Source organism: Mangifera indica, chromosome 4, assembly GCF_011075055.1.
Source record: "Mangifera indica cultivar Alphonso chromosome 4, CATAS_Mindica_2.1, whole genome shotgun sequence".
NCBI classification, from domain to species: domain Eukaryota; kingdom Viridiplantae; phylum Streptophyta; class Magnoliopsida; order Sapindales; family Anacardiaceae; genus Mangifera; species Mangifera indica.
This window is the reverse complement of record NC_058140.1, coordinates 14,756,059-14,782,638: the sequence shown is the minus strand read 5'-3', so window position 1 is coordinate 14,782,638 and position 26,580 is coordinate 14,756,059. Positions and strand designations below refer to the sequence as shown.

Genomic DNA, 26,580 nt, shown 5'->3' with positions numbered 1-26,580 from the left:
TGCTAATATCTGGTTTATTTTTCTTTTCTATAATGGGCTTCTTGGTTGCTAATCTATGATGAATACTTTCTATATTTTGGACATATTCTGCATTATAATAGGATGAGTGGTTTATATCTTAAGAACTTTGTTTTGACATTTGATAGTCAAAGTAATGCAACAAACTACTTTATCTTAATTTTTTCTGGTTGGATGTTTCTGTAATGGTAATTTGGCATGTTGTAGTTCTGGCTGGTGCCAACCTGTGATATCAAATTTGCTTATCGATCCTAAAATACCAAATCTGACTTTTAGCAATCTTGTTCAGACATCAACTAGCCCAGGAAAAGGAGATATCTTACTTCTTATTTTGAATATATAATTAAAAGAAGTGTCATTGTGGGCCATTACAAGCTTTTCTTAAATTATCAGGCATTTTCTCCTGCTCAGTTGAACAGTAGTTTCAGAAAGACATTAAATATGGCTATATCAATGCCAACACTGATGTTGCCTAAAGAAGGTGGTCTGTGGGACCTTTGCCATCTCAATACTTTTACCTTTGAAAGTGACTTAACTATCAAGCCCAAGTGGAAGTATTAAGAATGGTGAGGTGTGGCTAAACCGTTAGGTTCATTTAGGAGATGTTTGGTTGTTCCATATAAACATAATCAATGGTTCCTCATTTGATTGGGAGGAGCATCTACCTTGGTATGTGGCTTTCAATGTTATGATTGTGTGTTGTAGTCGACCAACAGATTACTGGCACATGAGCTGCTCTAAGCTCACGTTTAATGATTTGGTGGCCACCTTACCCCATTAATAAGGCAAAACATTCAATCATGTTTTTATCTATCTTTTGGTAATATCAAATACAAATGCATATCTAAAGAATCTATTGAACGGCAATATGTGCTGCCTTTCCTTATTTAGATACTCTTGAAACAGTTCATTTATAGATAGGATGTTATTTTCAGCCCTTCTTTTTGAAGATATTTTGTCATAATATCTTGCTCTAACTAAGGAGAGTTTATGAGGTCATTGTGTCCTGTATTAATTTCTTGAAACACTATGTTTTGTAGGGCGAATGCGTTGCCTTGCAGCATTGGCTCGATGGGAAGAGCTTAACAACCTGTGCAAAGAGTATTGGACTCCAGCTGAGCCATCTGCACGGCTAGAAATGGCACCAATGGTTGTATATTATGTTTGTGGTGATGTCATTGTTATTTTGGCTTATGCTTATTGTTATATTGTTCTCGTCCTAGGCTGCACATGCTGCTTGGAATATGGGGGAGTGGGATCAAATGTCAGAATATGTGTCTCGCTTAGATGATGGTGATGAAACAAAACTCAGGGTACTGGGTAACACTGCTGCTAGTGGTGATGGAAGCAGTAATGGTACATTTTTTAGGGCTGTGTTATTAGTTCGAAAAGGAAAGGTAATCTTTATACTTGATCTTAGGGCTGAATTCGATCAAGGCCGGGCTTGAACATGGCCTAACTTGAGATCAATCAAATCCATAAGAGCCGACAAGAGATCGATGAGTTGATGCTCAAATTCGGCTAAAAAACTATTTAACTTTGGATTCAGTATGAGACGGTTTGAACTCGAATGTTCAAATTGGCTCAAACTCGGCTTGTTTATGAAAATAAGCCCAATCCAAGACTTGAACTTGGCTTATTCGATCCAAGCTCGAGTTTGAGTTTGGGTAATTTGGGTCGAATTCAACTCTTCTTGATCTATATTATCCTCAATTATGTTCATCATACTCATTTTGCATTGTTATTTATCTTTGTACTTTTTTTCTTCTAGCATGACGAAGCACGTAAATATGTTGAGAGAGCTAGGAAATGCCTGGCTACAGAGCTTGCTGCTTTGGTCAGTTTCATAACACTATTAAGTCTTTGGTTAGTTTAGGCTTTTTTTTCTTTTTTCTTTTTCATCTTGTGGGAAACATGGTGGTACTTAAAGACAAAAGAAATCTACTGAGGACTATTAAATGCTCAAGAATAATATTGGGGTTCTTAGATAAAACATTCAACATCTAAGCACTAACGTTTTCCTTTAGATTCAAATTTATGTTTGTATCTTTTTCTTTCTGGTACTTAGTGTGTGTGCTTATATATATATGAGAAACACAATTTTTCCTTTTTTTAAGATAACCGTAGATTGTTACTATATATAAACAATTTATCTCTTCAAGGAAGCATATTGCTCTTGGGAAAGAAAGACAATTCACATTCCTTACCTGAATTTTCAGTCTTTGATTCCAGTCTCTACTCCTATTGTGCCTCACACTCTTACTCCACTTGAGTCTAAATCTCCTTTACTTAAGTCCGGGACTCTCAATGTTTCAACTTCCTCTATGTCAACTTCTCACATTGAGTCGTTAAAGTTGATAGTGGAAAAACAATCAGATTTGACTCTTCCACTACAATGTATTCAAGGAGAAAAACATTAAATACTCAATCTAAGCTGGTTTAATTGTATGAATGTGGTCCTAATTCTGAAACTGTTGAGGTAAATACTGCTTCCAAATCTGATGAAATTAAAATTCCTAATCTAGATGTTTTAGATGTCCCTGTTGCCATTAGAAAAGGTACTAGAACATGCACCAAACATCCTTTACACTTGTACCCTAACCACAAAGATTTCCTCTACAACCTGAACACAATTCCCATACCAAAGACTTTATTTGAGGCATTAGGTGACAAGATTTGGAAAGGTGGAGATGAAGGCTCCGGAGAAAAAAGGATATGGGAGTTGGTGAAGTTGTCAAGTGGAAAAAAGCAAAACTTGGACATTGCTCACATTTTGTACAACACAACATGACAAAGCATGTTGAAGTTGATAGACATTTTATAAAGGAGAAGTTGGATAATAGCCTAATATGTAATCTGTTTGTGCCTACTGATGGTCAAGTTGCATGTATTCTTACAAAAGTGTTGCCTAATACAGTCTGTCAAGATTTAACAAGCAAGCTTGAAATGGAAGACATCCACTTGCTAGCTTGAGGGGGAATGTTGAGTAATACAATTTTCCCTCTTATTTTAGGAAATCGTAGATTGTTACTATTTTGTTAGGGATTTAGTTCCATTTTTAATATTCAGTTTATTTTCCTTCATTTTTTTTTTCTATTTTTGATAGGAAAGTCAATCAAATGAGTTCCTAATTTTTGGTTCTGTGTTTCTATCATCAATTGTAAAGAAATATGGAGAAAAAATATATTTCACATAATTTCCTGTACAAAACTCACCAACATATATACAACTAGTATTAGCCTATAATTAGAAACTATATCTCCTAACTTAATTAGAGAATCAATCTCCTACCTAGAATAGGGAACTTATAAATAATTAAAATCCCTAAACTTTAGGAAATAAAAACATAACAAAACTATACTTTAGGAAATAACGTATTTCAACAGATTTCAACACCCCCCTTCAAGCTAGGCAGTAAATGTTAAGTATGCCAAGCTTGGAACACATATTTTCAAACTGAGATCTAGGTAACACCTTGGTGAAGATGTCTGCTATTTGAAAATTGGTAGGAATATAGTTCAACTTGATAACTTCCATTTCAATCTTCTCCTTGATGAAGTGCCGATCTATCTCCACATGCTTTGTTCGATCATGATGAACTGGATTTTTGGCTATGTTAATAATTGCTTGATTATCACATAACAACTCTATAAGCATAACATTGGGAACCTTTAATTCTTCCAACAACCTTTGTAGCCATATTCCTTCACAAATTCCTTTAGCTAAAGCTCTGAATTCAGCTTCTGCACTACTGCGAGAAACTACTGATTGTTTCTTGCTACGCCAGGTTACTAGATTACCCCAAACAAAAGAACAATACCCAAAAGTAGACCTTCTATCAAGAGGTGATCCAACCCAATCTGCAGCTGTGTAAATGCTTACTTGCCTACATGCACTTTTCTTAAACCAAATGCCTCGACCTGGGGTCATTTTAAGATACCTGAGTATCCTGTACACAGTTCCCATATGTTCCTCATTTGGGCTGTTCATGAATTGGCTTACTATACTAACAGCAAAGCCAATATCAGGCCTTGTATGAGAGAGATAGACAAGTTTCCCAACTAACCTTTGATACCTTCCTTTGTCCACAGGAGGACTTCCCTCTAGTAATCCCAACTTTGTTGACGAATCCATGGGAGTTTCAGTTGGTTTACAGTCAGCCATTCCAGTTTCCTTAAGCAAATCTAGGACATATTTGCGTTGATTAATGCAAATGCCCTTCTTGGATCTTGCTACCTCCATACCTAGAAAATACTTTAGACAACCAAGATCCTTGATTTCAAATTGTTTGCCCAAGAATATCTTCAACTTTTGAATTTCATCTTCACTATTGCCTGTGATGATGATATCGTCTACATAAACTATAAGAACGGTAATAAAGCCATTTGAAGTATGATTTACAAACAAAGTATAATCTGTTTGACACTGAAGATAGCCAAACCCTTTCACAGACTTCGTAAACCTTTCAAACCAGGCTCTTGGTGACTGCTTTAGCCCACACAAGGATTTCTTTAGTCTGCAAACTTTGTTCCCAAACTCTGCTTCTAAACCAGGTGGACTGTCCATGTATACTCCTCCAACAAATCACCATTTAAGAATGCGTTTTTCACATCCATCTGATGTAGTTGCCAATCTAGATTCACTGCAATTGACAAAAGAACCCTGACTGTATTCAGCTTTGCAACTGGAGCAAATGTCTCTTCATAGTCTATTCCATACGATTGTGTGAAACCCTTTGCTAAAAGTCTTGCCTTATAGCGTTCAACACTTCCATTTGCTTTATGTTTTACTACGAAGACCCATTTGCATCCTACTGTCCTTTTTCCTTCATGTAGTACTGTTAATTCCCATGTTTGATTTTTCTGTAATGCCATGAGTTCTTCTTGAACAGCTTGTCTCCACTCAGGTATGCTCAAAGCCTCTTGAATAGTTGCTGGAACAGCAATATTAGAGATATTCATAGCAAATAATTTGTAATTAGGTGACAAACCTTCATATGACACATATTTGCTAAGAGGATACAATGGTCTCTCTCTACATTTTCTCATGGGTCTTCTTTGAGCAATTGACAACTCATTTTCTAGCTGAACATACTCACTATCACTAGTTAGAATTTTTTCACTCTGATTGTCACACTCTTTTGTCTCAAAGGAAGGTTCATTTGAGGTAGAAAATGGAGTATTTGAGTGAACTTGGACATCTGATCCTGGTGAGAAATCATGAACCTGCTGAGTAACATCTGGATTAAATACAACTCTATCATGCTTTGGCTGCCTTGAATACACACGAGTTGGCTTTTGGGACAGTGTTTTAGGTGACGTGTTTGATGAATTTTCCTGGACAGATTCTATTTCTTGGGGCAGTGCGTTGAACTGATCAGTACCATCATCAAGGTTTATGAATTCTGTGACTTCTTGGGAATATACAGGACTAGAACAATATTTTGGAGTTAGAGAAGGACTATTGAATGGGCTGTGAATTGGTTGAGTTGAATTATGACTTGGTGCTCTGTTATTAGAACTGGAAACTGGTGCAAAATCATTAAGAAACTGTAATTCACTTACCTCTTTCTCCTTGCTGAAAGAAGGTTGATTCTCAAAGAAAGTAACATCTATAGAGATAAAAAATTTCTTAGATACTGGGTGATAACACTTGTAACCTTTATGATTTGGGGAATAACCAAGAAACACACATTTAAAGAACCTAGGATCTAATTTACTATGATAAGGGGAATTATCATGCACAAACACTGTACACCCACAGACTTTAAGAGGAATATTTGAGAATATATGACTATAGGGATATGCAGTAAGCAAAATTTGAATAGGTGTGTGAAAGTGCAATACTCTAGATGGTTGCCTATTGATTAAATGGACTGCCGTAAGGACAACATCCCCCCAAAACTTTTTAGGAACATGCATACTGAATAATGGTGATCTTGCAACTTATAAAAGATGTCTATTTTTCCTCTCAGCCACACCATTTTGTTATGGGGTATAAACATATGAAGTTTGGTGTATAATTCCCTCATTAAGACAGTAATCTACTAGAGATTTATTGACAAATTCTTTTCCATTATCAATTCTTAAGATTTACACCTTAGTTTGGAATTGTGTTTTAATCATGGAATTGAAATTTTTGAAGATATTGGCCACTTCTGATTTTTCTTTCATGAGAAATACCCAAGTAACTCGAGTATGATCATCAATGAATGAAATGAACCATTTAGCACCAATCATAGTAGGAATTCTAGATGGGCTCCAAACATCACTATGAATAAGAGCAAAAGGCTTGGAAACATGGTAAATGCTAGAAGATAGAGAAGCACGAGTATGTTTAGATATCTCACAAATTTCACAAGAAAATTCACTAGGACTTTTATTAACAAATAAATCAGGAAACAGTTTCTCTAAGTACAAGAAATTTGGGTGGCCTAACCTGTAATGCCATAACATCACAGTACTTTCTTTATTTGAACTAGTCCTAGACTGACTTTGAGTAACTACTTGGTTGGTGGAATGACATTGTGAATGGAAGGCAGATTCCGCTTTTAGAATGTATAAACCAGATCGTAATTCAGCAGTTCCAATCATCCTCTTCGAGATCAAGTCCTGAAAAATACAATAGGTAGGGTAAAATGTAGTGAGGCAATTTTTGTCATAGGTAAGTTTGGAAACGGATAGCAAATTACAGTCTAAGTTTGGAACAAATAAAACTGATTGTAAGGTTAAAATTTTTGAGAGAATAACAGTACCATAACCTACCACCTTTGAGAATGTTCCATCTGCTACCTTAACATTAAAATTACCTTTGCATGGCTCAAATGTATTGAACACGTTAGGATCTCCTGTCATATGGTCAGTTGCCCCCGAATCTATAATCCAAGAACCTGGTTTTTCATTTTTAACACTCAAGGCACTGGAAAATGTACCTGACTGTACCACAGAACCAATCCCAACAGGTGTTGATAAAGAGTGACCAAATAATTTTTGCAACTGCTCAATCTGTTCCTTGCTGAATAGATTTCCGTCACTGTCACCAGTATTATTTCCACATGCAGAATATCCCTTCTTGGTCTGACTACGTGGCTTCCAATCTACTGGCCTTCCATGAATTTCCCAGCAGGTTTCCTTGTAAAGGCTTGGACGACGGCAATGATCGCACCATGGTCGGCCTTTTCTGGTTTTACCATCAACAGGATTGTTTGAATTACCTTTCGCTGCAAGTGCTGATGCGTCTCCACTAGTTGGCATTGACTCAGACCTGAGCATTACCTTCTTTCGACTTTCTTCTCTGCGCACTTCAGAAACCACCTCTCGAATGGAGGGCAGTGGCTTAACACTCAATATTCTGCCACGAACCTCATCCAGGTTATCATTCAAGCCGATAAGAAATTTAAATATCCTCATCTCTTCCAGGTATAATTTGAAAACAGCTCCATCATCATTACACTTCCAGTTTAACTTGTTGAACATGTCTACTTGCTGCCACAGGTGTGACAATTTATTGAAATACTCTATCACCGTTAGATCACCTTGCTTCACTTCATGTAAAACTCCTTCAATTCTAAACCTCTCCGAAATATTATCCTTATTTGAGTAGGTTTCCTTCACAGCTTCCCAAACTTCATATGCCGTTTCATACAATAAGAAATTTTCTCCAACCTCTGGTGTCATGGAATTTATGAGCCAAGATATCACCTTGCTGTTATCAGCCTCCCAAATCTTGTACCCCTTGTCTTTCTTCTCTGGAATCTCCACATCTCCTGTGATAAAATCAGCTTTACCTTTCCCTTTAATGTAAAGCATAACAGATTGTGACCAGGGCAAATAATTATGCCCATTTAACCTGTGGTTTGTGATGATTTGAGAACTTTGAGATGGATCGACGGTACTTCCTCCAGAGGATGAACCTTCAGAATTGACATTCAAAGCAATTCCAAATTTTGACATTTCTGAACCTAATTTATTGCCAGAGATGTAGTTTTTATCGGAGGAAGTAACAGAGATAAATATTGCCAGAAAAAACAATGATGAATATAGCCGGAATTGGCTTTGATACTATAAAGAAATATGGAGAAAAAATATATTTCACACAATTTCCTGTACAAAACTCACCAACATATATACAACTAGTATTAGCCTATAATTAGAAAGTATATCTCCTAACTTAATTAGAGAATCAATCTCCTACCTAGAATAGGAAACTTATAAATAATTAAAATCCCTAAACTTTAGGAAATAAAAACATAACAAAACTATACTTTAGGAAATAACATATTTCAACAGATTTCAACAAATTGTATATTAACCAAGATTATTCTTGAAGAATAATAACATTAATTTTATCATTCAATTTGTATGAATATATATTGGGACAGTTACCTCGCCTGAAATTTGTCAAAAGTCATAGAAAACCACACGCTTACATAAATAGTTACTAACATATATGCCAGAGGTTTGCTTTTGACTTGATGATTTTAATATTTGGAGTGCTTTGCTTGTATATGGAATTTCACTTGTTAAATAAGGTCATCATAAATTGTCACTCCCCTCCTACTTGGTGCTAAAAATTCTAATTTTATTGTTAAAATTTGATTTTATATTATCATCTGGTGATTTATATACTTATATATCATTATCCAGTGCTATATACTTGTATATCCTTCTCTAGTTGTATATACACTGTGTGAGTGACCATATAAGAGGCTTTAAAGCATTATCTCTCTATTCTTACATTTTCTTTTTTGGGTGATATGTAGTCTAAGTATTTTCTCTTGTTTAGGTTTTGGAAAGCTATGAACGTGCCTATAGCAATATGGTCCGTGTTCAGCAGCTATCAGAACTAGAGGAGGTCTGTAAACTTTCTTTTTCTCCTGTGGACAAAGAGGGGATATTTCTCTTGCTAATGTAGCAATCATTTTTCCAAGCTTGGATTGCACATATAAGTTGTAACATATGGATTGGGATGGTTTACACAGGTAATTGATTACTGTACGCTTCCTGTGGGAAATCCTGTTGCTGAAGGGCGGCGGGCTATAATCCGCAATATGTGGACTGAGCGTATACAAGGAGCAAAACGTAATGTTGAGGTATGCTTTACAGTTCTGGTTCTGTATCTTTCTTTTTTCTTCCCTTTGCTCTTGAACAATGTACAGTTGATATAATTGCCAAAAGCTGTATTTGTGAATAATAATTGCATTGATTCCCACCAATCTTTCTTTTGCTTGATTGTCTAGGTCTGGCAAGCACTCTTGGCTGTTAGAGCTCTTGTTCTACCACCCACTGAAGACATTGACACTTGGCTCAAGTTTGCTTCTCTTTGTCGGAAAAATGGCCGAGTTAGTCAGGCTAGATCTACTTTGGTCAAACTCTTACTGGTCAGATAACATGCATTTTTTAACCCGCGAGATTTTTATTTACAATGTTTTCATTCATTTCCCTACTGAGTAATTCAATTTGAATTTTGAATTGTGTATTTAGTATGACCCTGAAACATCTCCTGAAAACATGCGGTATCATGGGCCTCCTCAAGTAATGCTGGGATACTTAAAATATCAGTGGGCACTTGGGGATGATCTGAAGCGAAAGGAAGCATTTGTTAGGCTGCAGGTATAACTTCCTCTTTGGTAGTATCTAAATTTTCTGAATTTCTTTGCCTGTTTGAAGGAATAGCTGTACACTAGTATCTGATCTTTTGTCTGTTTTGACCTTTATTTACTGGAGTTCTTGTTCATATTTAAATTAATTTTATTGTATTTTCTTAAGAAAATATAGATGTCTCTCGGTTTGTATAAATGCTTGCAAGCCAATGTATTCAGCAGTACGCTATTACCACTTCAATAGCATAAATGGAAGACTACGATTGATATGCACTTCTTTTCTTCTAGCATTATACCTACTCATATCATATGTTAATTGTCATGTTTCATACTTTTTGGCTGCAAAACTGCTGTTGTAGAATTTGGCTATGGAACTTTCAAATGCCCCACATATTCATCCAGTTGCTGCAACTGGTTTAGCCGGTGGTACTGCTACAACTGTTCCCTTTGTTGCCCGTGTATATCGTAGACTTGGAACTTGGCAATGGGCCCTTTCTCCAGGATTGGATGATGAATCTATACCAGGTAATTGACCACTTAAACCTAATAAGTTGTTTTTTACTGTGAATGCTTTTGATCTTTTATTTCTGTTGTAGAAATTCGAGCTGCTTTCAGGAATGCCACTCAGTTTGCAGCAAAATGGGGGAAAGCCTGGCATACATGGGCATTATTTAATACAGCAGTGATGTCTCATTATACCATTAGAGGATACCCTTCGTTTGCTTCACAATATGTTGTTGCAGCAGTTAATGGATATTTTCATTCCATAGCATGTGCAGCACATGCTAAAGGTGTCGATGATAGTTTACAGGTAATGATATTTCACTTTCCAAAGTTTGTATGAATACTTCGTTTTCTTCATTGATCATTTGGTCTTTCAGAAATAAACTTTATTGACCTGTTTGAGCTTGCCTTGGTAAATAAAAAATCTGCAAGACTAAGCGAATAGAGATTGAGCTTTTATTTGGTGTTGGTTAACTTATTGAGCTCAAACTCAAATAATACTTGTATGTCCATGATATATGTTAAATGCAATAAAAAGATGTTATGTTTTTGGGAAACAAAATACATCTGTTGATGATAAAAATGAGTTATAGCAATGGACCAGACACCCTCAACAGACTCTTTAAAAGCCACAAGCTGTTGATATAGATAAGAATCAATCTATACAAAATCCCCAAGGCCAAATAAATCTATTACTCCCATCCTAACAGAGATGAACAAATAAAAGTTAAGAATTGTGAAAATGCTTAGACACTCAAGGCCAAAAGGGATGCTAAGAACCGAATCCTATCCCACAGATAGGTAACATCTTCACTCATTTCTCTCTAGAAATGTGTGCATTTCTTTCCAAATCACCCAAAGGATTGCAAAAACAATACAACTCAACAGGGTCTTGGCTTTCTTTCCTCTCTTTGGGGAAAAAAACCTTCTCGATAAGCAAATTTCTTCAGTACTTAGTCTATCATGAGCCAAGTTCCAAGTGAAAAATTGAAATATAGGTGGGACTTTAGCCTTCCAATTCAAAATGAATTGCTTGAAAGTATCGTGGTGATTTTCTTTGCATAAAATTGTAGCATAAGATTTGCAAGAGTAATTCCCTCATCTCACCAGCTTCTACACCATTTGTCATCTTTTGTTTCGTCAATGAAAACTTGAAGTAGAATTCACTTCATCTATGAAAGTCTTCTAATTACTTTGTCATTAAGATTTGTATCAGTGTTGAAACTTCAATCCCAGCTGAGATTAGTGGAAGAAGCAATAGTTTCTTGAATAGAAACATTCGTCCTTCTGCATTGTCTATATAACCTGGTGAGAAATTCATACAGTGGTTTATTGTCATTCCATATATCTTCCCAAAAGTGGTAGTCTTTCTATTAGCCTTTCTAAGATTGATGTGATCAATGAACTTACATTACTCCTTAGATATTGCTTTCCAAGGGCCTCTAAGAGAATTGCAGGAAATTACATTTGAATCCCATCCATTTTGCTTGGTTGCCATACTTACCTTTAATGAATTTGTGTTAAAAGGATTCCTTTTCTAAAGGATATCTCCACAACCGATATGATAAAGAGCTTATTTCTTTACTCCAAATTTCCAAGTCCAAGCGGAGTAATTCTTGCTATATTACTCCATGCTGTTAGATGAGAATCATTATCATCCCCAGAACTTTTTATAAAAATCTCTCATGTTCTTTTGAATCCTCATAGCTGTGCCTTCAGGGACCAGAAACAAGGACATAAAAATAGATCGGGATTGCTCCTAAAACTGAGTCAATCGAAGTAATTCTTCCTTCTTTAGATAGAAAGGCTTTCTCCATCTCCCAAGTCTATTTCTCAGTTCTTTTTGCCACTGGATCCCAGAAAATTGAACTTATTGGACTATCTCCTTGGGGTAGATCCAAATACATATCTGAATATTTAATATAATTCAATTATTGGATCTGTTGGCCTAGCTCATTTGTGCATGAGCTTTTATTAACAGAGTTTGTGTCTGCATTTTCGATCTCAAGGTTTGTGCTTTGTTTATTTTTATTTAAGCCAAGACTGATAGACCAAGTGCTTAGCTTGGCTTGTTTGCACCTATTATAAATGGTAGTCAAGGAAGTTTTATTGCCAATGCTTTATAGTAAGGATTATTTTATCTTTACATGCACTGTTGGATGCAACCCTTTATTTTTTGCTAGGTAAAAGGCTCTAGAATGCTTTTAATTGTTTCTTACCATTTGCTTATAGGATATTCTTCGTCTTCTCACGTTGTGGTTCAACCATGGAGCTACTGCTGATGTTCAAATAGCTCTGCAGAAAGGATTTGCACATGTTAATATCAACACATGGCTGGTTGTTTTACCTCAAATAATTGCCAGGATACATTCAAATAACCATGCTGTGAGAGAACTGATACAATCACTTTTGGTGCGAATAGGCCAAAGTCATCCTCAGGTTTGTTTCTGATGGTCTGTCATGAAACCTTACTTTAGGATGTTCATGGTAGTGATGAAGGGATGCAAGATGTGTTGAAATCTTGTAAGGATTATCTCTTTTTAATTTAATGTACTCATATAACCATTACTATTGGAAGTATTTAACTATCCCAAAAGCACTTATTATGTACTTATAGTGTGTAGTCTGATTTTTGCTGCCTTTTTTGTCTATAGTATCTATGCACTCCTGAGGTGGATTACAAATTTTATGAAGTGACAGTGTCTTTCTCTTTTTAAAGTAGGTGGTTTTTTAGTATAGTGATTTTTTATTGTGGTGTATACACCGGCTTTGGTATCTATGTGGTGTCTCCTTGTCACTCTGATTTAATCCATGAGAAGGTAGTGTCAAAGAAACAAGCTGCTGCCAATTTTGTGGCAAATGTTTTACTGTATAATCCACGCATAATTCCAAAAGAATGTACTTAAGAATCAATATCGAATCTGGATTAATGAATTTTTTTTTTAGGTAACCAGTGGTAGCACATAATTTAGAGGAGCTGTCAGACATGTCTAGGAAATGAGGATAAAATGTGAAGCTGATTTAAATTTAGTGCCTTGCAAGTTGCATGGTACCTGAAGTCTGTGAAGTTCTACATTGTAGATCTTACTTCTTTAAGAATTTTAGCTAATGGTAGGTTGAGATTGGTTAGAGTCTAATGTGTTGTATGTTTAGTTAATGTTACGTGGATTAAATTGGTTAGTGTTAGATTTTTTCATAAGAAAATTTAGCTAAATTCAATTCCAAGGAGAGCCACTGGGAATGGTTTGCTTGAAGGTAATTACAGGATCTATTATTTGATTATTTTTCTTTTGAGTGGAGAATGCTACTTGGCTGGGTTCTTGTCTTGATTAGTTTTGAGCTCTGTTGTTCAAATGGTACATAATTGCTTTAGTACTTTGGGTTGCTGGAGGAAACAATGGATTTTTTTCCTTATGGGGGAGGAGAATCCTTCAAAGGTCTTAAAGTTTTCTTAAGTTTAATTTTAAGTTGTGTAATTGTAATACTGTTAGCATTTATCTTATCTGTGGTTGGTTATCAACTTTTATGTTGCTTGAATTATATTTACCTTGATAACTTGGCGTCTGCCATGGCTGAAGTGAACTGCTTTCTCAGGCTCTTATGTACCCTCTTTTAGTGGCATGCAAGTCAATAAGTACTTTACGTAGAGCTGCTGCACAAGAAGTGGTTGACAAAGTCAGGCAGCATAGTGGTTTGCTTGTGGATCAGGTCATATAATTAACTTATATCGATTTGTCTCTTCTTTATTACTTTCTATCTTATAAATTGTCTTTGCATGCAGGCACAACTTGTATCAAGGGAGCTAATCAGAGTTGCAATACTTTGGCATGAAATGTGGCATGAAGCACTGGAAGAAGCTAGCCGTTTATATTTTGGTGAACATAATGTAGAGGGGATGCTGAAAGTGTTGGAGCCATTGCATGATATGCTCGAGGAAGAGGCTGTCAAGGATAATACCTCTATAAAAGAGAGAGGATTTATTGAGGTTATATTTAATTTTTGCATCAGTGCCAATTTTTGTCAATTATGACAATGCATGTTGAGTTCATTGGGGTGTATCCAATTTACAAACATGTGAAACTTATATAACAAAATCATCTGGAATTTTGCTTTAGGATTTATATAATTATGAGTGCTGGGTTGTGAAGCTGACCATGTATAATCGGATACCAAACCAAAGCTATTTCTCCTGTGCAATATTTGGCTGTCTTAAGATACCATATTTTTATTTACTTTCTCTAATCATTATATCTTCTTGTTAATTCAGGCATACCATCGTGAATTGTTGGAGGCCCGCGAATGCTGCATTAACTATAAGAAAACTGGAAAAGATGCTGAGCTTACTCAGGTATTAAAAAAGATTTTTGTGAAAGTTGTGGATTTTTTTCAGGGGATTGTAAGTGGTCACCTATTATGTTTGTGTTTTTCTGCAAGTATTCTCTGATGTAGAAATATGAAAAAAAGATTATGAGGATAGAAAGAAAATGTGTTTTGATCTCTACACTCGCCTTTTTGGTGTTTGTGTAATGATATTTCAGTGCTGATTTATCAATTTTTTTTTTATGCCAAAATAGTGTTGACCATCTTCATCTTGGTGCTTTTTAAAGCCTCAATTAGAATTGCTAGGTTGCGATTTAGCCAGTGCTGCTTGTGAACTATTATCAAGGTCATACCCCTCAATTTGAATAATCTATTTTACTTGAGTTACTAGTTTTAGGATTCTGTATAATATTTTTTGAAAAGTTGTCTGTATGTTTCTTCATATGTGAGGGGTGAATGATTGATCAGAAACTTGTGAGTTAATCAGAAAGCACTGAGTCATTCAATGTGCTTGCATGTGCCTTTTTCGATAAGTGTTACAAATTTTACATGCCAATGCAATTGCTCTCAAACTTCATGTCTTGCTTTGATCTTTAAGTTTGTATGATAATTTAATCTATATGCTATTCTATGTTGGCTTAATTTCCACAATTTTTTTTTTTGCCTAGGAAACAAAAGAGTATGCATGTTTGATTCAGATAGAAAATACACAATGACATGCTAACCCCTAAAAGGATAGCATGGCCAAAAACAGTGAAGGGACCCCAAATTTTATACCAAAATATAAGTATTGCCAACTCTCAGTATATAAGTGACCATAGGTCATAAACTGGAAATGTAAATGGAAATGCTTTACTGTTTTGCAATTGAAGCTTCCTAATTTTGATGAATGAAGAAAGTGAGACTTCCTTATATTCTAAGGAAATAGATGCCTGTAAACAGGCTTAAAGCTGCAGCCCACAAAGAAGAAACCTGTTCTCCACAACAAATTATTGTTTTCTTCCAGCTACAAGACCCAAAATATTTCCATAGCTCCACAAAACACTAGTCTTACTGCCTCCTAAGGCTTATACTTTTCGAAGAGAACCCTATAACAGGTAGGGATAAAGCCCTAGAGATATTAAACTCTTTAGCTCGATTATTCTTAACCAACCGGCTATGTAGAATTTTCCGCACTAAGTTATGTTTCTGCTTCCTGAACTCTAAATCTGTTTTTGGGTACTTGAGAATCGAGAAATAAATTACCAACTTGTCTCTTTTGTTGTTTATCTGAGTGTAAACTGGGCAAAATTAGCACTTAGGTGGTTTAGCTTTCGGTTTACACCAGTGTATTACTAAACACTGGGCTGCTAAGGATTTCAATTGTTTTCTTGACCAGGCATGGGATCTTTATTATCATGTTTTCAGAAGGATAGACAAACAGCTTCAAAGTCTTACTACCCTGGACCTTCAGGTAAGAATGCTTTATGTTTATTTATAACTCAAGTCAGTGTTATACCACTAACTATCCTCTATGTATGTGAAAAACAGTCTGTTTCTCCTGAATTACTGGAATGCCGTAAATTGGAGCTCGCTGTTCCCGGAACATATCGTGCAGGCAAAATTGAATTTATATTCCCAGAATTGTTTTGGTTCTAAATCATGTGTGCCCCGCAATAATTGACATTCTTTTTTTACTTTAATTTCAGATTCACCGGTGGTAACAATTGCATCATTTGCAACCCAGCTCATTGTCATAACATCTAAACAGCGACCACGTAAATTGACAATTCATGGGAGTGATGGTGAAGATTATGCCTTCTTGCTGAAGGGACATGAAGATTTACGCCAAGATGAGCGGGTCATGCAGGTACTCTCTCATTTCAACTTCTCTGTTCATTTTGTACTAGAACAATGTGCTGGCATGCCTCTTGGTTTGGGAATCTGGATTCTGAGGCATTTATTGTTTCTGATGTCTAAATTGACATTCAAATTTTTTTTCAGCTTTTTGGTTTGGTGAATACATTGTTGGAAAATTCTAGAAAGACCGCAGAGAAGGATTTATCTATTCAACGATATGCTGTCATTCCTTTATCTCCAAATAGTGGGTTAATTGGATGGGTCCCAAATTGTGACACTCTGCACTATCTTATTCGAGAGTATCGGGATGCAAGAAAGGTTTGACAAAATTCATTATATATTTTATTTTGGCCAAATGAAGGCAAAAGATTTTCTACTGCATGCCCAGTTGTGATTCAGTGGGTGGAAGGAGTTTTGATGGCAACTGCATCCATTTAATGTTATCTTCATGGTTGCAGATCACATTAAACCAAGAGCACAAATACATGCTAGGTTTTGCTCCAGATTATGACCATTTGCCCCTTATTGCTAAAGTGGAAGTATTTGAATATGCTCTACACAATACAGAGGGCAATGACCTGGCTAGGGTATGTATTCTTATGGAATTGTGATATATCGTTCTTTGTGTTACTCATTCATCTTTCACTGGAGATGCATTATTTCAAGGAATTATAATCTGTGTTTTTTCAGGTTCTTTGGTTAAAAAGTCGCACCTCAGAGGTATGGTTAGAGAGGAGAACAAATTATACCAGAAGCTTAGCAGTCATGAGCATGGTAAGTGTTTGCTTCTCATTTCTTCTTTTTCTCATGTTTGTGAGGTTGGAAATTTATACTCTTTTACTTTGGCTACCTCTCCCTTGAATAATATGAATCCCATACAATAAGCTGTTTGCAACTTTGATGGTACCTGCAATGACAAAAAAAGGGCTTAAAAACTGAAAAAATGAGGGAATTGACGTTACATGGTGCTGTGTTAAATTGCGCAAACTTTCTTTGTAATACTGACATCAAGTTAATGCATTTTTGGCTAATAACTGTTCATAATGGTTTATGGTTTTAACCTGTGCCACTTTGGAGTTTGTTTGGGCCCTACCCCTGGAGATTTGCTGATTGCGGTCCTATCTGTTTTATGTGTATATCATACACCATCTGGAGTGATCTGGGTAACAAGCTAATTAAAGTCTTGACTTTTTAGGATACATCTGGAGTAAGACCGATTTCTTTTTAAGGGTTGTAGCACTTATCAAAATAGTACAATTGCTACTTCATTAAGTTTTTAAAACATCATCAAAGAATTTGTGAGGAAGCATGAGGGGGAGAAACTTGAAAAGGAATCAAAGATCTTTGTGCTTGTAGAGATCTGAAACCTTTAATCTGATACTTTCTAGTAAATCTCATATTCCTTGCTTATCCGTCTTGAGGCTGGCTGGGACTGACCTGTTATTGGATGCAAGCAGATCTTGTTTTTTTTTTTCATGTTAATGCAAAAATTTTATACAAAAGAGAGTTATTTGTTTCAGGTTGGATATCTTCTTGGTTTAGGAGATCGACACCCAAGTAATCTTATGTTACACCGGTATAGGTATGTTTTGATTGAAAGAAAGTAGTAGTAACTATAACTAAAACTTTGAGGTCTCTTATATGTGTGATGTTTCCAGCGGGAAGATTTTGCACATTGATTTTGGGGATTGCTTTGAAGCTTCAATGAACCGTGAAAAGTTCCCTGAAAAGGTATATTCCAAACAATAGATGCGGCACTCAATTTGCTTTCTTAACATTGAATGGCTGTTGTATAATTGAGATATGATAACTTTGTTGTTAATATTTTGTAGGTTCCATTTCGCTTGACTAGAATGCTTGTAAAAGCCATGGAGGTTAGTGGTATTGAAGGCAATTTCCGCACAACATGTGAAAATGTAATGCAAGTTCTTCGATCAAATAAGGATAGTGTTATGGCTATGATGGAGGTATTGATTACTTCATTATGTTATATTTCTACTTTAGGGTTGCAATAAATTAGAATATTTGACTTATAGCAAGATAAAAACTCCAAACTGTTTATTTATTTTAATCTAACAATAGAATTAATTAAAGTATTTAAAAAGAAAAGAAAAATACCCACATTGCTTTCGACATTGCTAAATCGGCAAGTATTTAACTGAATTAAATGAGTAATTGAGAAATTTGTCCAATATTAGGTTTAAAAAAATATTCAAATAAAAGTTACCCTGCACTTTAATATAGTAATGTCTACCCTTAAATTCCACTGCTAAATCCCTAAGAGCCATACATAAAATTGGAACAAATTTGTAAGTTTAAAGCATGTTGAAATAGGGAACATTATATATTCAGTATGTTAGGTTGGAAGGAAAATTAGAAATCTTGTTTATTTATATTTCTTTCTGGTAATTGATATACAAGCTAGATTTTTATTTTTTATTGAGAGATACAGTTCTATATTTTGATGTTTCTCTTTTATATAAGAAAGAGATCAATTTTCATTAAAGCTTCTAATCAAATGATCTTGGATATAAAAACTGAAGAAGCTGATACTTGGTTTCTCTTGTTTTCAGGCCTTTGTTCACGATCCTCTCATTAATTGGCGTCTCTTCAATTTCAATGAAGTACCACAAATGTCAGTGTTTGGAAATACTCATGCCCCTGCCGTAGTAAATACTGAAGAATCTGCTCCTAATAGAGAGCTCGCTCACCCTCAACGGGGTGTACGTGAAAGAGAACTCCTTCAGGTTTTATGTTATACCCTAAACATAATTGTTTATGGAGTGTCATTCCAGAATTTGTACTTACATTGTTATCCATATGTAGGCTGTGAATCAACTTGGTGATGCTAATGAGGTTTTAAACGAGCGAGCAGTGGTTGTGATGGCTAGGATGAGTCATAAACTTACAGGGCGTGATTTTTCTTCATCCTCACCATTGCATACCAGTTCTATGCAACATCCGGTAGACCCTAGCACCTTAATTTCTGGAGATAACCATGAGGTTGAGCATGGTCTAAGTGTTAAACTGCAAGTCCAGAAGCTTATTTGCCAAGCTATGTCACATGAAAACTTGTGCCAAAACTATGTTGGGTAGGATACTGCAATTCCGGTTTTTCATAAACCTCATTAGTTAAATTGGTCCACATTATACAAGATTAGACTTGTTAAACACTAATCTTTTGTTTGTTGCAGGTGGTGCCCTTTCTGGTGATTGCAGGCAAGGCAGTAATATATATTGTAAATGTAATGTCCGTAGCATATAATCATAGTTCCTTCCATTTGTAGAGAAAATAAATATAGTGTCGTAATCTATGTAAATAGATCAAGCTGCCGAGCAAAGAAGAAAATGTTATCCGTATGAATCTATGGGAAAAAGGAGATGACAGTAGTAAATTCAATTTGCATTGTCGTATATAACGACATAACTTATCTTAATGGGCCTGTCTGATTTTGTGTCAGGGTTGGAACCATTTTTATCTACAATTGGTGGCAATTGACTCATTTCGTTTGCTGAAGGACCTATTTACTAATCACCTTTCTGTTATCCGTTAAAAGAATCCAACGCATAGATAATACAATTATACAGTAATGGCGTCGGTGTCATTCTGCTCCCACGCTCTCACCTCAAACGCCCTCATGAAAACTGCTGATAAGTCTACGAGGATCTAGTAGATCACTGCGGCAGTTGTTGGTCCAATGGGAACTGTATGAAAGCATGGCCCCTGAAAGAAAGATATTGTCACCAGATGAACACTGGAAAAAGGCATGGAATTAGCAGTTCAATTCGCATCTAGTAAATGATGTTGGATTTTGTGCACTAAATTAGTAACTATGTTTATGCAGATGTTCACATCCTGATATATCTGTCACACTCGTCTAAACAGGGTGATTATGTTTTGGTGGTGTCGAATTTAACTCCAGCTTATGTTTCTTGAACAGCATTTCAATCAATCCAAGTGAAGACCATTGTTTAAGGAGTTTGAAGCGCAGTTTTATTCAACCTAGGGAATGCAAGTTGCATGAAAAGACAAGGCATATTTCTCATCTTCGGAATCCTCACGGCAATGATGAACGTGAAACATGCCTTATGTTTGGTTGCTTTCAAGTGGAGGAGCAGAATTTTCAACAGCCAATATTCGTGCAGAAATTGAATCCTAGAAGTTTCAATTTAGTATATGAGCCCACTACTAAATGACACATACCTCACTTTACTTACCAAAATTTTAGCTGTATATGCGGATTTTATCAGTAATTTAAGATTTGTCGACCTCACCGTATACGTATACTCCACCCACTTCAAATTCATTGTCTTGACAAACCCCAATATTGGCAGCTAATGAGGGGACAATATTTTTCGGAACTCAATTACTAGATCTAAATTTATTATATTTGATATAATTGATTTAATTTCAATGGAACAGTTCAGTTAAGTGAAATTCTTCATTATCAAAGAAAAATATATATTTTTTATAAATTATTTTAATTGAATTTTAACATTTCACACACGTTTTACTTGTTAATGATAGATTTATCAGATTTTGATCTAGTTATCCTTTTAAAACTTATTTTTAATATTCAAAATGTAACCATTACAGATATTGTAATTATTTTATTATATTTGAGTGAGATTATTGCCATTAACTCAGTAATAATCTAATAATAATAATAATTTAAATCAGAATATCACTTTTTTATTATATTACAAAATTCAGTAATTTTTCATTCTGTTCACGTCATCATTCTTCTCATTCTGTCCAGCGGCGAACTTCTAGCCACAAACTTCCCACGTCATCTTTGGCGCTGTTTATTCATTTTCTATCCTCCTAAACTAACATGCACCAACTGGGTGACACCAGAAAACAATCACCCACCTCTCGCCACCTCTAGAACGTACTTCACTCTCACCGCTGAAAAATTGTTTTTGTCTTTTCTTAAAATAAAATTTTGAATTCTGTGAGTATGAAAATCTGCTCTAATTGATGCGAGAAGGCAACGATAGCAATTAAGAAATGGCTGCCGCTTCTCTACAGATTCTGAAATCCACTTTGTTTACTCCTGTTTCTGTTTCTCACTCTAATTTTCCCGGAAAATCAGATTCTTCCGGAAAAGTCCGGTTTAGAAGCTATAATTGTTTGAGGGGCTCCGTCGGCGGAAAGTTTAGGGTTTGTTGTGGTGTTCAAGACGGAGATAATAATCAAACCAACGGCAAGTCGTTTAATGTTCATTTTATTTATTATTTTTATTTTATAGTAATTAATGCTTTTTTTTTAATTTATAATTATATTTTTTTCTCTGTTTACCGCTTTTCGTTATGCAACTTTTTTTTGGCCTCACGGAATATGTTTTCCAGGTGAAGAGCCCCCAGAGTCATTATTTATCAAGGAACTGAAGAGAAGGGGCATGACACCAACTTCATTGCTTGAGGACACAAAGAGGATAGATTATGGATTGAATGAAGAGACAAAATTGAGGGAAGGAGACAGAAGTTTCTCAAAAAGAAATACAGTCTCAGCTGAATTAGATAAAAGCCTATCTAATCAAAGGGAGCGCTCCATGGCATTGAATAGTGAAGGCCTTGAGGTTGACATTCTTTTTCCTTATTTATTGATTTATGTAGAATTTTCTAAATTGATTCTTCCTAGTAAACTGTGTTAGAACTAGGTCATGTTTTGCATGTTTATATTTCAGACATGAAACTCACAAAGACTGATGTATCTTTGTTATCATTAAAAAAATCTGTTTTTTATTTACCACTTTGGTCACATGATTCATGATTTTTCTTTTTCTTCTCAGATGGTTACTAATTTAAAGTGTCACACTGAAAATTTCTCACAAATATCCTAATTACCAGAAGCCAGAAGGGGAGCATGGAAATTTAGTTTAAAAAGACATTGCTTGAGTTCAGAGAATAATTATTCTAGAAACTTGTATTTTCAATTTTCTATTAATCATTTGAAGACAGTTAGGTCTTGATCCATCCATTTGCAGCATGAAATGTTTGAAAATCTTTTGATTCCTGAGATTAAGCAGCCCAACACATCTTTAAGGTAGGCCACATTAAAAAAACAGTTGGAGAGAATAGACAAGTAGAATATTTGCTTAGAAGATTGAGAAACAGAGGTGGGTGAATGACCATTTTTAACACTCTTACCTGACCGGCCTTTGATCACTGGTTTCCCTGTTTTATATATTTTAGTCTATAAAGAATACTATTTAGAAGATGATAGTCTCCTCACAGACTCTAACTACAATATTTGAGCCTCTGACGTTGAAAAAAGCATGAAATTACAGGTGAGTTATCAATTGACTAAGACTGACTTTTCTATTTATGATTCTCGGGGACTTTATTCCTTACTGAAATGTAGAGGCACTCACGTCGGTTATTTGCATATGCATCCATTGCATAAGCTGGGTCCCAAACAGATATTGCTTTTGGAATATTTTTGTTTTAAGAATATATTGAAACAAGTTGCATAAAACCTTTTTGGAGCATGAGAAACATCATTGCTTTTTTGGAAGTTCATTTAGAAATTTCACTCTGTCTGGATCCATTAACACATTAGTATAATGAGAAAAGGAACAGATTTTTTTCTCCTGTTGAAGGTAAATTACATGGCAAGGCTTCTGTATAGTTAGTTTCCTTTGATTATTTTGCGGAATTGTTGTTTATGTTAGTTTAATAAGTTTATTTATGCTCATATAAATAAACTGTATTCAGTTTGATCTACTTAGATTTCAATGGTCTATGTTCAAGGAGTCTCAATTTGCTTGTTGGTCCAATTTTTGTCATGACCTTTGTTGTTAAATAAATAAAAAATAGATGTAGTGGGATCTTAACTCCTTTAGTTTTGTTGGCTTGTGTGTGCATAATGGACTTACATTTCTACATCTTTCAGGGATTGATTCCCCGGGCTAAACTCTTGCTAAGACTTGGTGGAACATTTTTCTTGGGATTTTGGCCATTGATCCTGATAACTGTGGCATCTTTTTCTGCTCTCTATTTAGTAAGCTCTCTTTATTTGTCTAAAGATTAGCTAGACGCTAGATAGATGTTTCTCAATTGAACCCACATGATGTTTGTTCGAACTAGAATAAAACCAGGAGTTTGATAACTGAAGCAAAATGCTAAATCTCAGGCAACATTATTCGAATCATTGTTACAAGGAATATCTTTTGACAATGTTTAGATCTAAAACTTGAGTTGTATGCATGATAATATCTTCAAAAAAACTTTACAGTGAATAAACGTAATTTGGTTTTTCTGTGTTGAAAAGATGAACATTGACTGGTTCACTTATTTTCTGTTGGCAGTATTTTGGACCAACCTTTGTTCATGATGGAACTGAAACCCCTATTTCTCCACCGCAATATGTTGATCCGTATGCACTGTTGGAAGATGAAAGAATATCTCAAATTGCCCCTCGTATAAATTGAAGTCTAAATGTTTCACCTACTCGTTCTTAAACTTTAATTATAGGTCTGTACCATATTTTCTTTTGCTTTTGTTAATTCTTTCAGTGTAAATCTAAGTAAATAGCAACTTTTCTCATCAATTTGATGCTTTCTCTCTTTTCTCCATTTTCCATGCTGCAGACTTGTTATTACTTATTATCCTGCTGGCTAATCAGCCACTAGAGTTAGATTTTACCCTTTTCATTTCCCTCAGGCAGTTAAACTAAACCAGATTATGGAAACCCATAGTCTGATCGGACTTATCTTCAGTAACAATCCTGAACCCTTTTCCTCATTTCACTAAAAAAATATAACCAGAGCCGAAGCCATTCTTTATACTTAAAGAAGCTCGTACTTCTTATTTCTTAGTCATCTGTTCTATTTTCCTCTTCCTTTCATCAATTATTGTCTTCAGGGATTTCCAGTTCTTCACCATGCAGCGTCATGATGGTGAGCAGTTCATCAAAGTTGATCCGACCATATGGCCGGTACCAAGACTTGTTGCAGGTTCAACAAAGAAAGTTTACCGCACTTTCGATCAAGAAGAGGGTATCAAATTTCATCAACAACCAACACATAATCAACAAGTTATATTCGGAAGTTGAGTTGCGACAAACCCTAAACAACGATAACATCCTCTCGTTCGCCCAATGGATGAATCACAAAAAAGACAATCTCAACTTCATTACCCAGGTATACACATTGGGAAATTTAAGAGATTACTGAAAAAAAAAAGCACTATAAAGTTTCCGTGAAAGCATGAAAAAGTGGGCAAAACAGATATTAAAAGGTTTAGAGCATCTCCATACGCACGAGCTATGCATTATTCGCAGGGATCTTAACTGTAGCAACGTGTATATAAAAGGGAATACGGGCAGGAGAAGATAGGAGACTTGGGATTCGCGGCGGTGGTAGAGAGGAGACATGCGGCGCATTCGTTGCTGGGGATGCCAGAATTCATTGCGCCGGAGCTTTGCACGGAGAGGGTAGTGAGTGTGATAGTGTGGCCAGGATATTTATGAAAGTGGTTTCTGGGGCGAAGCCATCGGCGAAGAAGGTGAAAGATTTAAACAGAGTAAATGTGGACTTTTGGATAGATGACCAAATAACCAAAAGTCCACATTTACTCTGATTATTAAGAAGGTGAAAGATTCAATTATAACGGCTGTGAAGATGAGATGAAATATACTTTGGACAGATTATAAGGCTTATTGGAGGGGTCATTTTCTAGAAAAATAAGCATCATCAACAATGTACATTGAATTTGTAGATTGTTGTAAGGTAGCTTCTTAAGCTTTGCGATTTGAAGGATTATATTTTAATATTACATTATGTCGCTTTTATTTACTGTGATAACAATACAATTATATAGAAAACCACTAATTGCTTTAAATATATAAAAATAAAATGTTTTATGGTTTAAGAAAATCATAAAGAAATGAAATATTAAGATAACGAATATAAAAATAAAGTTGATATAGGTTAAATCTCTAACCAAATAACTAAAACATATAGTTTTTAGGGGTCGTTTGATTCAAGAGATTAAAAGATTACTTTGATAATTTATTTTTTATTTCTTATATTATTTTATTTAGTTTATAAGTAATAAAAAATTATGGTAATATTTTATTATCATTAATTGTCACATTCACTTTAAGTATTAAAAGATTACTAAGATACTCTTAATTTTATTATAACTATATATTTATTTATTAATTTTTTAAAGATAAAAATAATCTCTTTTTTAATTAATATAATAAATAACATAAAAAAATATTTTAAAATAATTATATCCAAAGACATTTAAATAAAATAACATATTAGTATTTTTTAATTACCTCTAACTAAACACAATAATTATTTATATCTATTAATTTTTATCAAATTTTATCAAATATAGTAATAATTTATATCCAATAATTCTCAAAGGTAATCTATTTTCAAAATAATCTTTCAATTTTAATAATAAAATATTACTTAAACCAAACATTCTCTTAAAACTATATTGAAAACCTGAGGATTTTTATTATAATTTGTTGATACTAATATTTGATCATGACCATATTTATATACTTATTTGCATATATATGGTTATGGTATAACATGTGTCTTGAGAAAATTATTCTCTTGATTATGACAATTGTATATATATGTTATATGATATCTTAAGTAAGGTTGATACATACATACTTCATTAAAAATAGCCAACTTTAATAAAAGTGAAGAGATTTCTCTTGAGTTTTTTGAAACATAAATGTTGAAGAGAAATCATAAAAATCATTGATAAAAAGATAACACTAACTTGATTAGGTGTTATTCTTACCACACTCTCAAATCACTGATTTGTGTTTATTTGGTTATTAGTAATCATAATCATAATTAATCTTATGTTAATAGAAGATATTAGTAATATATAGTTCGTTATTATTAATCGTATTAACTAGATTGATGATTGTATTGTTATTTATTTTTAGACAAGTTTGATTTTTAAAAAAAATAAAATTGTTTGTGACCATTTTAAAATGAAAATGCAGATTAGTTGGGTGTCAAAATTGTTTTCCTTTTTCTAAAAAATAAAATAAAGCCAATTAATGTTATCCAAATAAAAGAATTTTAGAAAATTTTTCTAATGCATGCTAACATTAGTTCTAGTTTTGGTTTAATAAAATTTAATAATTGAATACTCTAATAACAGTTTATAGATAAGTTTAAGCGATCAATAAAGAATACTTAAAAGGTCATTTGGTTAAATGAGGTAAAAGATTACTCCAGTAATCTATTTTTTATAACTTATATTATTTTATTTGATTTATAAGTAATAAAAAATTCTAGTATTATTTTATT

General features: G+C 34.6%; 2 protein-coding genes and 1 pseudogene across 6 annotated transcripts in view; all 3 read left to right on the top strand.

Moving 5' to 3' along the window:
- The window catches only part of LOC123214498 (serine/threonine-protein kinase TOR-like), a 41,179-nt gene extending 20,459 nt beyond the window's left edge, over positions 1–20,720 (top strand). For 4 of the 5 annotated variants that reach the window (XM_044634293.1, XM_044634292.1, XM_044634295.1 and 1 more), the window contains 25 exons: positions 1,059–1,168; positions 1,242–1,415; positions 1,790–1,855; positions 8,803–8,871; positions 8,999–9,109; positions 9,257–9,397; positions 9,501–9,629; positions 9,979–10,144; positions 10,216–10,430; positions 12,356–12,562; positions 13,718–13,831; positions 13,905–14,108; positions 14,391–14,471; positions 15,822–15,896; positions 15,974–16,040; positions 16,132–16,292; positions 16,427–16,600; positions 16,741–16,869; positions 16,973–17,056; positions 17,803–17,864; positions 17,941–18,013; positions 18,115–18,249; positions 18,856–19,029; positions 19,109–19,374; positions 19,477–19,719. In XM_044634293.1, the coding sequence (XP_044490228.1) occupies positions 1,059–1,168; positions 1,242–1,415; positions 1,790–1,855; positions 8,803–8,871; positions 8,999–9,109; positions 9,257–9,397; positions 9,501–9,629; positions 9,979–10,144; positions 10,216–10,430; positions 12,356–12,562; positions 13,718–13,831; positions 13,905–14,108; positions 14,391–14,471; positions 15,822–15,896; positions 15,974–16,040; positions 16,132–16,292; positions 16,427–16,600; positions 16,741–16,869; positions 16,973–17,056; positions 17,803–17,864; positions 17,941–18,013; positions 18,115–18,249; positions 18,856–19,029; positions 19,109–19,374; positions 19,477–19,495 (3,206 nt within the window). In that variant the 3' untranslated portion in view covers positions 19,496–19,719. Of the gene's footprint in view, positions 1–1,058; positions 1,169–1,241; positions 1,416–1,789; positions 1,856–8,802; positions 8,872–8,998; positions 9,110–9,256; positions 9,398–9,500; positions 9,630–9,978; positions 10,145–10,215; positions 10,431–12,355; positions 12,563–13,717; positions 13,832–13,904; positions 14,109–14,390; positions 14,472–15,821; positions 15,897–15,973; positions 16,041–16,131; positions 16,293–16,426; positions 16,601–16,740; positions 16,870–16,972; positions 17,057–17,802; positions 17,865–17,940; positions 18,014–18,114; positions 18,250–18,855; positions 19,030–19,108; positions 19,375–19,476; positions 19,720–19,743; positions 20,078–20,168 lie in introns of those variants that run through there. The other variant, XR_006501844.1, reaches the window with a different exon arrangement.
- A 310-nt stretch (positions 20,721–21,030) lies between these two features.
- LOC123214938 lies at positions 21,031–23,862 on the top strand. The gene is made up of 4 exons (XM_044634965.1): positions 21,031–21,489; positions 21,635–21,864; positions 23,181–23,288; positions 23,596–23,862. The coding sequence occupies exons 1-4, from the start codon at positions 21,294–21,296 to the stop codon at positions 23,716–23,718; spliced, it is 657 nt and encodes a 218-aa protein (XP_044490900.1). The 5' UTR covers positions 21,031–21,293; the 3' UTR covers positions 23,719–23,862.
- A 138-nt stretch (positions 23,863–24,000) lies between these two features.
- Positions 24,001–25,095, top strand: LOC123214937 (annotated as a pseudogene).
- Positions 25,096–26,580: the final 1,485 nt, after the last annotated feature.

Excerpts from the sequence above, each read along its gene's own strand:
- LOC123214938 (XM_044634965.1), top strand. The coding sequence starts at position 21,294 with ATGGCTGCCGCTTCTCTACAGATTCTGAAATCCACTTTGTTTACTCCT. Across the intron at positions 21,490-21,634 it reads AGATAATAATCAAACCAACG|GTGAAGAGCCCCCAGAGTCA; the intron begins GCAAGTCGTTTA and ends TATGTTTTCCAG. Across the intron at positions 21,865-23,180 it reads TGAATAGTGAAGGCCTTGAG|GGATTGATTCCCCGGGCTAA; the intron begins GTTGACATTCTT and ends TACATCTTTCAG.